Source organism: Trachurus trachurus, assembly GCF_905171665.1.
Source record: "Trachurus trachurus genome assembly, chromosome: 14".
In the NCBI taxonomy this organism is placed as follows: domain Eukaryota; kingdom Metazoa; phylum Chordata; class Actinopteri; order Carangiformes; family Carangidae; genus Trachurus; species Trachurus trachurus.
Genome location: NC_139903.1, coordinates 24,238,420 through 24,253,596, shown reverse-complemented (window position 1 = coordinate 24,253,596; position 15,177 = coordinate 24,238,420). Strand labels below are relative to the sequence as shown.

The window sequence follows — 15,177 nt, the reverse complement described above, 5'->3', positions numbered from 1 at the left end:
CTCCAGCTGGTATCGACTACGTGGGCATCAGTCGTAACCTGGACTTCGCCCCGGGGGTCAGCATGCAGACGTTCAAGGTCACCATCCTGGATGACCTGGGACAGCCGGAGCTGGAGGGGACTGAGCACTTTGAGCTTGTCCTGCGTATGCCAGTGCAGGGCATCCTGGGAGATCCTGACAAGGCTACAGTCTTCATCAACGACTCAGTGTCTGACTGTAAGTGGTTTGACATTCTGGCGCCATGGCTACAGGGAGGGCAGTGTTGGTATGGACAGCTGCTACATTTGGACATTTATGGGTCCCAGAGAATGACCCCAGTATTTGGCGATCCCTAGAGGAAGCATGCCATGAAATTTAGTGATGGAGCCTATGACGCCCCAGAACTAATGCCACCATTAGCCTTTAATATCAGTAGATATGATGATTAGACTTCTCATCCAGCACCACTGTTTGATCAGAAATTCAATTAATTAATGTGGTGATTTATGTTTCCCATGAGCCTCAGCTTCAGTGCTAACTAGTAAATGTTAGCATGCTGCCACTAGCATTAAAGATGTTTGCTCGCATTAAGCTCAAAGCACTGACGGGGCCTCCCAGCATCTAGAGCCTAGCATGACTGTAGATTCTTTTTTTTACATGTTCAATACCTTTTGTGTGTGAATGTGTGTGTGAATGGGTGAATGTGATGTACTGTAAAGCGCTTTGGGTATCGTTCAGGCATAGTAAAGCGCTATATAAAATACAGACCATTTACCATTTTGTCCCAGATGTGCTATATCAATAAAGTTTTTTGTTTCTATTGAAAGTAGAAGCCCCTGTGGTAAGTGGTTGAAAACCAGTGATACTTTTTTTCAGTAACGAGTAATCACAAAAGTTACTGCTTCCCCCATTATAGCTAACCCTGTTACCGTTACTGACAATAAAATGTGCTGCCACTCGCCGTTACTTAACTCAAAAGTCCCGTCACTAAATAATACACCTGTTAGAGTGTACGTTAGGAACAACTTTTTTTGTCCATAAAATCTGTTTATCTGGAACTAACCAACTTACTCAGTATTCCTTCGCACAGGCTGGCTCCACGACACAGTGACAGAGATTAGGGTGTTAGGGGGGGCCAGTCCAAGTAATTTGACATATTTGAGCATTTTATAAAAAAGTAACACAATTTACTTTTGCTGGTAATTAGTTGCTTTGATGATGTAGTAATTCAGTTTAATAACTCAGTTACTTTAGAGAGAAGTCACTGGTAACCATGATTACTTAAAAAAAAAAAAATCAGTAGTAAGTACAGTAGTAGTAACACTGTTGAAAACTACACTAGAGTTGTAATGTCTGAGAATCTTTTCTCTCTAGCTCGGTGTTTCTTTACACTCCTACACAATTGAACTCAACAGTTCAGTTCCTGTTGTTGACAGTGTTATTGTATTTGCTTCATGAAATCAGTTCATCCAGTTAACCTCAGGCCAAACAGCATGGAGGACGTTATTACTGCCTTTGTCACTCATGATGATTGAGCTCTCCCGTTGATTGACAGTGCCAAAGGTCCAGTTCCGTGAGCCGGTGTACTCTGGAGAGGAGAGCGACGGTCAGATCGCTGTGACAGTCTATCGCAGCGGTGACATCAGACACAAATCCACTGTTCGCTGTTACACCCGTCAGGGCTCCGCTCAGGTTGCCTCCGACTTTGACGAACGGCCAAACACGGATGCATCTATCATCACTTTCTTACCAGGTACTTCAGTAATCACACAAGCACACCAAATTTTGTCTTTGTCTTCTTTTGTTTTATTTAAAAGTATCTTAACATGAAAGCTGACACCTTAATCTTAATCAAATAAACAGCTCAATCACAAATTTTCAGCTCTGTGTCACACATTTTTTGCAAGATCAACAGTGCCTTGCAGATATCACTAAGGTTTGCAAGTGTAACTGTTCCACACCTTTACTCACTATGCTGTCACTGTCAGTGCATTTATTTTAACGGATTCCAAGAACCTCTAGAGTACCTGAGCAAATACAGAAGAAGCAGAAAAAAATGAATAATTGTCAAACTTATTCTATTCTTTCTTCCACCTTAAATTTTTTAACATGTCCTGTCATCTTGCTGTTCACCCTAGGCGAGGTGGAGAAGCCGTGCGTTCTGTCACTGGTTGATGACACGCTGTATGAAGAGGGAGAGGAGCTTCGGTTGGTATTGGGCCACCCGAAGAGCGACTCCCAGTTTGGAGCATCATTAGGAGCTCTGAATGAGACCCTGGTGAAAATCAAGGACACGGCTGACAGTAAGTGAAATGGAAGAAGTCAGAAATAAAACATATTTCTTTCTCTTATGTATGGTTTTAATGTCTAACTGTTCAGTCATAACGAAATCAAGTCAAGAATAAACTGCTTGTTTGCATTTAATTATATCTTTGTCCTTTTTTTTTTTTTTTTTTTTTTACTTCAGAATCCATCATCCGTTTCTTGGAAAACAAGTTTAGTGTTAGCGAACCAAAAGAGGCCGGCACCGTGGCAACTGTGAGGGTCCCTGTGGTACGAGTGGGCGACACATCGAAGGTGTCGGTGGTCCGCGTTCACACCAAGGACGGCTCTGCTGTGTCAGGAGAGGACTACTACCCCGTGTCTCAAGGTAAACTCTCCACACCATCATCTGAAGGCTCCTCCAGTTCACTCTGACATTTCAATGGAGTAATTGGGGAGAAACAGAGCAGACCTTTTCAAATCAATCTGCACTTTTAATTAGAATGCAACAGTAATGTGACCTTGACAAAAAACATCAGGCGCATTGGATCTTCACAAGAGTTTCCTAACTGACTCCAAAACTTTAAATCACCAGCATGGTTTGAATGAATAAAAGTAATTTGCACTGAAAAGTTTTTCTTCCTACATATGATACAAATAATTCAGGAACCCACTCGTCGATGTATCACACTGCGGCTCCACTAGTGGCGAGACAGATCACCTTTGTTCTTACTGCTTGCAGATATCCTAATACATTCCCGCTATACATTTGTAGAAGCTAATATAGTTTTGACAAGTGTGAGACAAGGCTCCCTATAGGAATGTTAAGCTAATGAAAAGGGGCATATGGGAGGGGTTTATTGGGGCCAGGGTCATTGATTTCTAATTTCATTCCAAATGGGGGGAGATTATTTCTTCTATAGTCCAGTGGAAGGTTGTGTAATCTTTGATTGAATTTCAGTATTCTACATGCTTTGTCAGCAGGGTGAAATCTTCCTCTCTATCCTCTCGCCTTTTAGTGCAGTGAACCTTTTCTCCGCTTAATCAAGCCTTGAAATATTTATGTGAATTACATTGAGTCTATTCAAATCATACCTGCCCGGCCCTGCCGTTCAAATAGTGCAAATCTCCCAGCAGTTTTGAATCATTCAGCGTTGAATTTCTCATTTCGTGCAGTATTTTCTCAGCGCAGCACAGTTCTAATGTAAAGCTCTATTACTTTCCATGCAAGGAGATGGACCACCTTTGGCAGTATGCAAATAGAGACCTGCATGTGCTGCTTTTTAGCCAAGTGATATATTCCTCTCTAGCAATAAAACATGATTCGGGCTAAACTGGGGCCTTTCTTTTCTTCTTTTGTGGAAAAACTAAACTCAACAAAACTTTTCTCTGACATCTCAAAAAAAAAAAGTTCACCACCAAAAAGTCTCCAATTTGCCAGACACTTTATTATGATCTGTTCTTGCTTTTTGTACAGTTAATGAGACACATTTCAAACTGCCTTTTTCTGGTGTGTGTGTGTGTGTGTGTGTGTGTGTGTGTGTGTGTGTGTGTGTGTGTGTGTGTGTGTGTGTGTGTGTGTGTGTGTGTGCTCAGACATTGAGTTTAAACAGGGGGATAAGGAACATGTGGTGGAGGTGGAGGTGCTGTTCGACGGCATCAGAGAGATGAGGGAAGCCTTTACTCTCCACCTGAAGCCGGATGAAAACATGGTGGCTGAAACTCAGGTCAGTTGTTCCTCATGCCTCACAACCATCACGCAGCAAACGCACTCGCACAAAAACCCCACACAGACAGTTATTGGATTCCAGCCTGATGAAAAAGTAAAGAGATAAAAAAAATATATTTTTTTTTTTATTATTTCCTGATTTGACCCATATTTATCCAGGTCAGTCCCCCTGAGATCGGGGATCTCTTTTACACGAGTTTCCCAGCCCAGACAACAGCAGCACTTTACTGTAGTTGGAGCCGAAAGTGATGAAAACATTTCACGATAAATAATAGATTACTTAAGAGGAGGGGGGAAAAAAAGTTCAGCAAGCAGAAGAAAAGAGACAGAGACAGAGAAAAATGAGAGAAGCCAGGAACCAGCCACGACTATGAGACTGTAAACACATCGTGCTCTGTGGTTACTCCTGTCATCCCATTAATAGCGATTCACTGTGTCTGAGTGAGTAGTTCTCATTAGGCTCACCTCACCTTTTTTTATTTTTATTTTTTTTGCCTAACAGGTAACTAAAGTGATAGTTTACATCGAGGAGACCAACAGCATGGCAGACGTCACCTTCCCCTCTCTGCCTCATGTGGTGTCTCTGCTCCATTACGACAACGTTGCCAGGACACCGGACAACCTCCACCCACCCGCCGGCTACCCCGTCATCTGTGTGACGGTAAGTCAGACTCTAGATTTCAACACGTCTTTTGAACTGATCTGGCATCAGCTGTGCACTTTAGTAGCAACACCAGGTAACTCTGCAGCCTGGTACTGTAGTCTTACTGTATAATGAGGAAGCCAGACCTAATGAGGACCCACATCCTCCGGGAGCGGAGAGGGCACGTTGTTATCCTCCAGGATCCATACTTTTCTTCAGGCCAAAGTGAAACTGTCCTTCCGGAGTCTGTCCTTAAAAGACACATTACGCACTTTAGTAGGCCACAGTCCTCGTGCTTTCACCCACAGGAAAACCACTCTTGAATACAGGCTCAGTCAGACACTTAAATGGATTTTCCTGATGTGTTAAGTCATTAGATTCTCAGGTGAATGCTACATGTGGCTGGAGCTTTTAGTGTGTGTGTGTGTGTGTGTGTGTGTGTGTTTGTTTTCTCGGTGTTGTGGTCAGCTGTGTAGGAGGTTCCCTGGGAAGACAAAATGAAGTAGTCTTGTCAAATTGAAGTGCTGAATGCTGCACAGGGAGGCGCCGTGTCAACAGGTTTAAATCCAGTGGAACATTTCAAAGCTAACGCCTCCATGCCTTATCTCTGTATTTCTAATTATAAAAGAAGCAGTTTTTAAGAATTCAAACAGAGAAACGTAACACTCTGAAACATCTGGATTTCCTTGGCAACAGTTGCTCACCCATCTGTACTCTTTATCTCTCTCTCTCTTCTTTTTTCCTCCGGCATCTGCTGTATCTCTCCCATCCCTCTGCTGTCCCTGCCCATCCGCCCACTCCTACTATATTCCTTATCCGTCCTCCAGGCTTGCAACACAAAATACCCAGACTACGACAAGACGGGCTCTATCTGTGTCAGCGAGCACATCAACAACACCTTGACCCGCTACCGCTGGCTCATCAGTGCCCCAGCTGGCCCCGATGGCGTCACCAGCCCCATGAGGGAGGTGGACTTTGACACCTTCTTTACCTCCTCCAAGATGATCACACTGGACTCAGTCTACTTCCAGGCAGGCTCCAGGGTGCAGTGCGCTGCTAGGGCTGTTAATTCAAACGGGGATGAAGGGTTAGAGCTCAGCAGCCCCATTGTCACCGTCAGCCAGGAGGAAGGTGAGGACAGAAGAATGAACATCTGTCTCCTAGGTCTTATGTTTCCAGTTTTCTAGGGGAGCGGATTAAACACAGATTTGTCCTCATGTTGTGATTACTATTGAAAACATTTTGTTTTCATTTTGCATTGTAAAGGTTCAGGAATAGTTTATTTGTATGAACAGAACCTACTATACAGTGTAGTTGTGTAACAGACTTGTTAAAAGAGAAATACACTTGTGACAAACAACAGTCAGACAGACAACAGGCTTCTTCTACCACAATGTATAAATACTCCATTACATGTAAAATCCCAAATTACATAAGTGTGAGTATTATTATCATTCTATTGAACTGTTTTTTCTGAGGCATTAACACACAAGTGGGTTTTTTTCTGTTGGGGTTGATATATATCTGTAGTAATTAGAGCTGTCAAATTTAACCTGATAATGCATCACCCCTTTTAATGCAATTAACACATGCACTGTTATAATGACCTTTGACCCCCATATGTTTTTATATCTAATGCAGTGAGGCCTTTGAGGGTTACTGGATTCGATTTATCATTGTTTCTGCTTGATGCATGATAAAGTTTAGCCTACATTTGTATACAGAAAGCATCTTTATCCATTACTAAACACTTCCCTTTGAGGAACAGTTTGAATAGATAAAAAGTATGTGATTAATTTACAATGAATCCTCATTAACTCAAGACGCTCATTATATACTTTAATCAACTGACAGCCCTAGTAACAATGCACCATACTGTAAAAGACCAGCTTATGACGTGGATGTAATCTCTCGCTCTGAAAAGAAAGAAATGCAACTCAAAGTAAAATACATCATATTTGTGCTTAAGAGCAGTAATTCAGTAAATTTGCTGAAAGGCCAAAGAAATTCTTGTGAACCATTTAGGAAATTATAAGGAGAGAGGCCATTTCCATTGCTCACAATAGCCCTGATAATAACCCAGTGCTGCCACAAGCTTTGTGCTTTGATGAAGTGTCGGGGCTCTCGCTCTTTTTCTAAAATGGAGAAAGAAAGAAAGAAAGAAAGAAAGAAAGAAAGAAAGAAAGAAAGAAAGAAAGAAAGAAAGAAAGAAAGAAAGTTCTTTTCTGTCTCTGTGCTGCTTCATTCAGTATGCTGCACTCTCTCCACCTACAAACCCTGAAAGCAACAACTTCAGACTCTTTGTGTGAGGTGGTCGCGAGGTGTTCTTAGAAATATGGAAATCACATCCTGACTGTGTGATTAGCTCAGGCAGGAAATGAAGTTAACAGTATGTAAAGCAATTTGAAATGACTAAGAGGAGGATTTAGCACATAAGTAACCAGCTGTTGATCCCATCGCAGGCGTTCAGTCTGTTCACACTCTCTCTCTCTCCTCTCCTTTGTCTTATAAAGGTATGTGTCAACCGCGTAAGATGGGGACCGTCGGCGCCGAGCCTTTCTCTGCCAAGCTGCGCTACACTGGAGCAGACGACCCGAAACATCCCAACCTCATCAAAGTGACTGTCACCATGCCTCACATAGATGGTGGGTAGGAGCTGGAGGCAGGACTCGTACCACAGATGAAGTGAAGTGTAATGTAGTGTGTGTAATATTCACGTCTGGGGATCCTCAGGAGCGTGACAGCCAGAATATAGATCTCGCCGGGTTGTATCGAACCCCGCTGTAGAAAACCCTCCAGCACACCCGCTACTTAACATTCCCTTCTTGATTTTTAATCAGTTTCCTTCTGCCTCACCTCCTCCAGGTTTCCTCCTTCATTTTTTTTTACTCCCGTTGCTCCCCTGCTTTTCTTTTCATTACTTTTGCCCTCTTTGCTGGACTATTTCTTTGCTTAGTTTCTGAAGTAATCATTTCTCTCAGTTCACGTATCAAAGGTATAGCTGGACATGTTCAGGATCACATCATCATCATCTCTCTCTCTCTCTCTCTGCTCTGAAGGCATGCTCCCGGTAATCTCCACTCGCCCGCTCATGAACTTCGACCTGACGCTCAGTCCCGATGGAACCCGGGTCGGAAACCACCGCTGTTCCAACTTGCTGGACTTCGGCGAGGTCAGCACCGGTTACGGCTTCATCACCGCTTCGACGCGCAGCCCCGAGAGCATGGGAGACGCGGCCCCCTATCAGTTCAGCGGCCCTCTGCGGGGGAACAGCACGCTGCGCTTCTACAAAAACCTCAACCTGGAAGCCTGTCTCTGGGAGTTCACCAGCTACTACCACATGTCTGAGCTGCTCACCGACTGCGGAGGCACCATAGGCACTGATGGACAGGTGTGTGTGTGTGTTTTTGTGTGTTTCTGTGTACCTACGTTCACAACTTATAAATTCCAATCGAGGCTTTGTATGTACATCTGCCTGCCTGTTCGCCTCAGGATGTTTGTGTCCACCTGTGTGTGTTTCTGTCTGTATATTTAGCTTATTTACAGCCCCAGACAGAGCGGCACCATATCTGTTTGCCTGCATGTCATTCATTGTGTGTGTGTGTGTGTGTGTGTGTGTGTGTTTGCCAGCTCTACATCCTGCCATGTGATTGGCATCTTTTAGCTACAGTGCACACACTCGCATGTGTACAAAAATATACACTCAAACAAAGTGTTCCCAGCTGCTCCTCTAGCGCTTTAGCACTGCTATCAATACGGAGCTTTAAAGCTTAGATCCTGTGAAACCATGAGAGAAAAAACAATTTATTTTGGAGCGCTGGACATCTGTAGTGTACCAACATCCTGTCAACGTTAAAGACAGAAGTCTGACCTACAGCATCTATCAGGCGGCTTTGTACAGTTTCTCTTTCACTGGAGAAGTTGGACATCAAGTGGCTAAGTTTTGCTGTGCCGTCATCAGTTAGCTGGTAACAAACTTCCAGTAGATATTTGCTGTTTTTTGCATCATCGCAACACATGTCTCAGATGTTATTTGCGTTCGCAGCTCCAGTATTCTCCTGCCTCTTGTTGTTTTTGTGCATTAGGAAACAGACCCTTGCTCCCCTGCTCATGTCCTGCTGCTCTTTTGTGTTCCTTCAGCCTTTGATCTACAAGCTTGTTGCTGATCAGACTGCTGAGTGTGTATGTGTATGTGTGCGTGTGTGTGTGTGTAGGAGACGGGGAGATAAAGAAGAAATGAAAAATTGATGTACTTGTGCCCAGTCACAGCGCGAGCCCCATGCACACATAGTTACCCATGATACCTGTCATCCACCAGACCTCCACTTCATTAAGGGAGATCACTGTCACACTGTCACTGCTATGGGCTCAAATGAGGGCCAAAAAGTGTTTGAGGTCATAAAAAAGAGGTTTACAAGTAATTCTGAGGTTGTAGTACAAATCTGAACAACAAAAGGAGAACAACAAGGTTTGTGCGTGTGTGGAAATGATTTGTATTCACAATCAGTGAATATAGTCTGTGAGTGAATGATATCAGTGGCGAGGTCATACAGACACACTCTGAAAAAGTGCTTTTGTGGAAAAAAAAACCGTATTCAGATAAAGAGTAGAAGATTGTATAAAGCTCTCACCAGTGCAAACATTGACCCTATTTCTACATCTGAATTTGATTGGATATTAACAGTCCAATCACAAAGCACCGAATCAGTGCAGAATCAGAGATCAGGTACTTCGCTACCCTGGGGATGACGATGATCCTGAAAGTTTTCCACACAGGCTTCTGCCTTGTGTCTTTAAATTAATGAAAATCACTTCTTCTTGCACAGTGCTTTGTGATTGGTCTGTTTTTGTCCAGTCAAATTCAGGTGTAAAACCAGGGTCAATGTTTGTTCTTGAAATCTCAGGGTTACACACTTGTCTGGGATTGAGCACTGAGATGTCTATATAAAGTTTTTTTTTGTGTGTGTATCCTCACTACTGATATTGTTTGCTCACAGATTTTATTCACACAGTCTCTCGCTTTGTAAAAGTACAAACTGTGTTTATACAAGTACAAACCTAGAATTTCTCATGCCAGAAATAAATAACCAGAGAAGAAGTCACAACCTTGTAGCTCCAGCGGGGCGCACAAATCAAAGAGGACAGGAATAATCACAACTCCTTGACCTCCAATGAACAAAAGACAAAATCATTCATTTAAGCTAAAAGTATAAAACATTTTTTTCCCTTCTTTTTCTTAGTCCTGGGAGTGCATGCAGATCTAAGATTAAAAGGTTCAACACAAAGAAGTTTAGATGATGAAATTTCAAAACATCTTGTTCTCCACAACCTCAGGGTGAACAGCTACTGTATTTGTTCTCCCTGTTCCAGTCAGGATACAGTTTTAGTAGGAGGTTGTTGAAATAATATTTGGGGTTTTTCAGACCCTCAGGTCGGTAGTTAGTCTCTCAGGTTATAGTCATTAAGTTTCTCATTTGACTTTGGGTAAATTGAGTAGTGAATTACATTAACGTCTGGTGGAGAATCTCTCTGTTTGCAATTATATTAAATCAGACTCTTTATGTAGTGATGCTTTGTGTTATGTCAGAAATGTTCTAGAAGTAAGATTGGATGTTTCTGTGTATGAACTCAAGTGATGAAGAATAGTTGATTGGAGAAGGGATGGGAATGAGGGGATTTAGGAATTGCATTTTTTTCTTTTTTTGTAACAAAAACATCATGTGCCAAATTGCTTTTTCTTAGCTTCTCTTGCCAGTTAATCTCCTGCCCAGTTCTGGGTTTAGTAATTGACTATGCAAATTGACACGTTTTTGCACGTTCCAAGTCAAACAAAGATAATTCAGTGCAATTTCAGTTCATGAGACAAACTGGTGCTGTCAAAACTTGTGTGTGGCCACATTCCTAGTTCAAATCTTCCAGGTCACATCAAACTGTTGAAATAACATTGGTGAACAGAGACCCCTAGTGGATGACTTTATGTTGATATGGCTAAAATGTCATGTTACCCTAAGCCTAGGCCTTGAGTTGTATGTGTAGATATGTAATTTTTTTTCTTTATCTCTACAAAAGCAAATGTCAAAGTAAATGTCATCAAATTATTTTTAGGTGTCTGTAATATTACATTCTGTGCATATATGCAATTATATTTCAGAGGTTGGGCTTCAGTAATGTTAAAGGCATTATCAAGTTTTTTCAAATACTTGGGAAACTAAAACTAATGTAAAAAAAAAAAGAACAACACAAGCCCACATCACTGCCCACTGTGGTACAGCACAGGACGACTTTTATGCATCTTTGACAGCTCTGAGTGGGAGTGAGTTCAAACACCTTGTGGAGGAGAACAGTGTGTTCATGTGTTACATCTTCTCAGTGCTTTTTATACTGTAGCTCATCGACCTACAGTCAACTTTAATTTAAAGGAATAATACAACTGCTGTGGCACAGTATCTACTGAGGAGTTGTTTTAAACAGGGTGCATCGTCAATAATGAATTCTGTTCCCTGAGAACATTATGAGCCTGAAGCTGCTTTTTATTCAGTGCTAAGCAGAACACATGTTCAAGGATGGTTGAATTCATTCAGTATGTTTGCCTCTCAGACATTTTGACAGCGAGTCTCTTGCTCACGTTCTTACAGGTTCTGAACCTGGTGCAGTCCTACGTGACCCTGCGCGTGCCTCTTTACGTGTCCTATGTGTTCCACTCCCCCGTGGGAACGGGCGGCTGGCAGCACTTTGACCTGCAGTCCGAGCTGCGCCTCACGTTTGTGTACGACACGGCCATTCTGTGGAAGGACGGCATCGGCAGCCCCCCTCAGGCTGAGCTACAGGGTCAGTTTCAAAGACAATATTAGAGTTTGTGTTTCTGGACTCAGTCTCAACAACCGTCTTTTGTTGAATCTGGTGTGTGTGTGTGTGTGTTTTTGACAGGTGCCTTGTATCCGACCAGCATGCGCATCAATGAACAGGGACGCTTGGTGGTGAACTTCCGCACCAAGGCTCGTTTCAGGGGTCTGTTTGTGGAGTCTCACTCTGGAGGCAGAATAAAAAGAGCTGGTGAGACTGATTATTGTAACTATATATTATCCACCAATCACTAAAGATACTTTGCTCAAAAGGTGATATGTTTTCATTATATCTGCTATTATGAACTTCTCTCCCTCACATAAGCAACCTCAATGTCATCCATGGTGATGAGTGTGGACCACCCAGGCCTGACCTTTAACCTCACCCTAATGAGGAGTGAGCCCACCTACAACCAGCCGGTGCAGCAGTGGCTGTTCACCTCTGACTTTGCTGTAAGTACAGTCGTATCAAAAGCTTGTTTCTTGTTTTGTTTTAATGGAAACGCCTGAGCCTGACCCTCGTGTATCTGTCCCCTCTGCTCCATACAGGTGCGAGACTACTCCGGGACCTACACTGTGAAGCTGATCCCTTGTACCACAGCCCAGAATATGGAGTACACTATTCCTCCTGTTTGCAACCCAAGGGAACCAGTCACCTTCGACCTAGACATCCGATTCCAGCAAGTACGGCAGTCCTTTTAGTTTTTGTCTATTCCTTCCTGAGTCACTGGCTCTCTTTCTTTCTTCATCGCCCCCACTAACTACCTACGTCCCCCACACTCAGGTGAGCGACCCGGTTGCAGTAGAATTCAGTCTGAACACTCAGATGTTCTTGTTGTCCAAGAGAAGCCTGTGGCTCTCCGATGGCTCCATGGGCTTCGGTCAGGAGAGTGACGAAGCCTTTTCCGAGGGTAAGTGACCTCCGGCTCGCTCTAACCACTTCAATCATCTGTGCAGTGAAGGTTTAAAGAATTACTGCGTGCTGATAATTGTAGATCTTTTTATTCCACAGCTGGTAGCTCCTTTATATCATTTTGTCAGTTCTGCAATATGTGATTTTCTCTCTTTCTTCTTTTCAAGGAGCCATTTATTTTCAAGTTCATACCGGCACAGTATAAAAGTCAAAAGACCAAGATTCAAGTCTTACTTGACAAACTTGTAGCTAATCCATCACAGTGAGCACTACAGCAGTTAAAGTTAAACTGTCATAGTGCTTAAAGGGATAGTTCAACATTTTGGCAAATTGGCCCGTTGCCATAATCCCTACAGTTTTAGGAGTAGGTTAGTTACCTTTAATTGTCGGTGCAAGCTATTTTTAGAACGGCGGAGCAGAGCCGCAAGCTGCTCAGAGCTACACTACGGAGGCTAATGGGATTTCTTGGTTTCCCTCATCAAACTCATCAAATACACAACTCCAAAACGCTCTGGTGGACAAGTTGTGACCTGTACATTCACCACCCTATGAGATAATAACGGAACATTATGAGACAGAGTTGTTTTCGAGGCAAATGCAGAGACTGCTTGCCTAAAGACTGCTCCTGACGGGAACGCGCATCAGCAGTTTTGCATGAATTTATGTCGAAAACAACTCTGTCTTATAACATTGAACTATCCCTTTAAAATAACTCATAACATCATGAGATTCGAGGCTAAAAGCATTCAGTTTTACAGGTGTACCGTCTTAAGAGTCAAACCTGGAAAACCACATCAAATGTAGATGCAAATATGAATTTAGTTTTTGTTGTTTCCTCAATGAATTTTCTGCTTAGACTGGACCTGAATGTTGGGTAAAGATAAATAAGATATTGAATAATAAACTCCTATCAGTCCTCTCAGTATTCTCTTTATATTTCTAAATGTGTTGAATCTCTTATCTCAGGTGATACCATCTATGGCCGTGTGATGGTGGACCCCGTGCAGAATCTGGGAGACTCTTTCTTCTGCAGCATAGAGAAGGTGTTCCTCTGCACCGGCGCTGATGGATATGTGCCAAAGTACAACCCAACCAAGTTCGAATTTGGCTGCCTGGCTGACTCTCCTTCTTTGCTCTACAGATTTAAGATACTCGTGAGTACATTCAGGTTTCTACAGTAATGTCGCAGTTTCTGTACACAGATGGATGCAAAGAGATGTGGTGGCAAAGCATCAGAGGGAAAGCTTTCAGAGGAAGAGAAGTCTTAATTAGCATCGTGAGGTGTTAGCCTGCAGAGCAACCAAGAAATTGTCAATAGTACAGTTTCTTTTATGTGATAATTTCTGAACAAATGTGTGAAGTTCCACCTTAGTGATATTTTTCAATCTACACGTAACGCTTTCTATTTTTTTCCCCTTATTCTAACCTACTCCACTCCTCCATCAGGACAAGGCCCAGCCAGAGACTCAGGCACAAGGTTTCGGTGATGTGAGTTTTAATGCTGTGCTGGCATTGGACGATCCTTCAGCCATGTCTCTTGTCAGACAGCCAGGCTCTGATGGCTTCAGAGTGGACTCCACAGCCATGTTCCAGGTATACTATATGTTTCTCTTCCTCAAAGCCAATGACTTTTATTTTGATTGTGACCCAGCAGCTTCTTTTGTCACAAGAGATTTTACCCTGCCAAAAAAATAGCTATTGTGAGATACAATGGTGAAGCAGAACAGCAATGAGATCTACAGTATGTTTCGCTGTGACTGATGATGCCAAACAGGAATTTATTGTCTTTTTAATCACCAAATAAATTCAGGCTGTTAAAGCACACTGATTTCCATGATGAGTCTAATGAGTCAATTTAGCACCGGCAGCTGCCAATTTATATTATTATTATTTTACTATAGATGATTCATAATGTGCTAATTTAGGGACCAATTTGGTTTGCTTTCTGTTGTCTTTCAAATTTCATTCATTTTGTAAACTGAATCTAATTCTACTGTAAGATTATTCTGCATAATCATAATCGTGTGTATTTCTCAGGTTGCTGCAGGCCGTGAGTGGTACATTCACACCATTTACACAGTCCGCTCCAAAGAGAACGCTAACAGAGGCATTGGGAAGCGCAGCCTGGAGTACCACTCCTTGGTTTCCTCCAGCAGCGATCTGGTCCCGGCATCCTCCAGCGGCAAAGGTCGGCGCCCCAGGAGGTCGGCCGGCGACGACGTCCCCGAGGTCGCCGAGGACATCGGGGCGGAAAACAGCCGCGGCACCAACATCATGCACATCGCTCTGGACCGAGCCAAGCGACGGGCGGCGGGGCCGGATGACGTGTTCGTGGACAGGCCGGAGCCCAGCGAGCTGAACGCGGAGGAGGGAGAGGAGGGCCTGGTGACTGTGGTGGGGGCGCTGGTGGGGGTGCTGCTGACTGTCCTCATCACCGTCATCGTCGTGCTCGTGCTCCGATCCAGACAGAAGGATGTCAAGGAGGGCTGGAGGGAGGGGGTGCAGGAGGTGGTGAAAGGCTCCATCAGCACGGAGCCCATGTTGGTGGTGAGGATGCAAGACTGCCACAACAGCTCGGAGGTCTGAGCAAACGGATGCATGCATGGACAGATGGACAAAGGGATGAGGAGGATGTGGGAGCTTTTATAGAAAATTTTGGATTTTCTTTTTTTTCTAAATTTTTAACTGGTATTAAATTACTTTCATAACACCAAAAATCTGAGATTGATCATATGCGTTTATTTGGTGTGTGCGTATGTGTGTGTGTATGTATGTGCCTGTTATTGAGGGGGGATTTCTACAGTATTGG

General features: G+C 43.2%; 1 protein-coding gene across 1 annotated transcript in view; it reads left to right on the top strand.

Annotated features, from left to right (window-relative positions):
• The window catches only part of frem2a (FRAS1 related extracellular matrix 2a), a gene marked incomplete at both ends in the record, with an annotated part of 60,874 nt that extends 45,920 nt beyond the window's left edge, over positions 1-14,954 (top strand). Inside the window, 17 exons of the mRNA XM_083986574.1 lie at positions 7-216; positions 1,535-1,732; positions 2,118-2,282; positions 2,447-2,629; positions 3,838-3,968; positions 4,473-4,631; positions 5,441-5,744; positions 7,127-7,258; positions 7,673-8,004; positions 11,249-11,441; positions 11,541-11,666; positions 11,781-11,908; positions 12,005-12,139; positions 12,240-12,366; positions 13,335-13,522; positions 13,815-13,961; positions 14,406-14,954. Coding sequence (XP_083842700.1) covers positions 7-216; positions 1,535-1,732; positions 2,118-2,282; positions 2,447-2,629; positions 3,838-3,968; positions 4,473-4,631; positions 5,441-5,744; positions 7,127-7,258; positions 7,673-8,004; positions 11,249-11,441; positions 11,541-11,666; positions 11,781-11,908; positions 12,005-12,139; positions 12,240-12,366; positions 13,335-13,522; positions 13,815-13,961; positions 14,406-14,954 — 3,407 coding nt within the window. The remainder of the gene's footprint in view (positions 1-6; positions 217-1,534; positions 1,733-2,117; positions 2,283-2,446; positions 2,630-3,837; positions 3,969-4,472; positions 4,632-5,440; positions 5,745-7,126; positions 7,259-7,672; positions 8,005-11,248; positions 11,442-11,540; positions 11,667-11,780; positions 11,909-12,004; positions 12,140-12,239; positions 12,367-13,334; positions 13,523-13,814; positions 13,962-14,405) is intronic.
• Between the last annotated feature and the right edge of the window lie 223 nt (positions 14,955-15,177).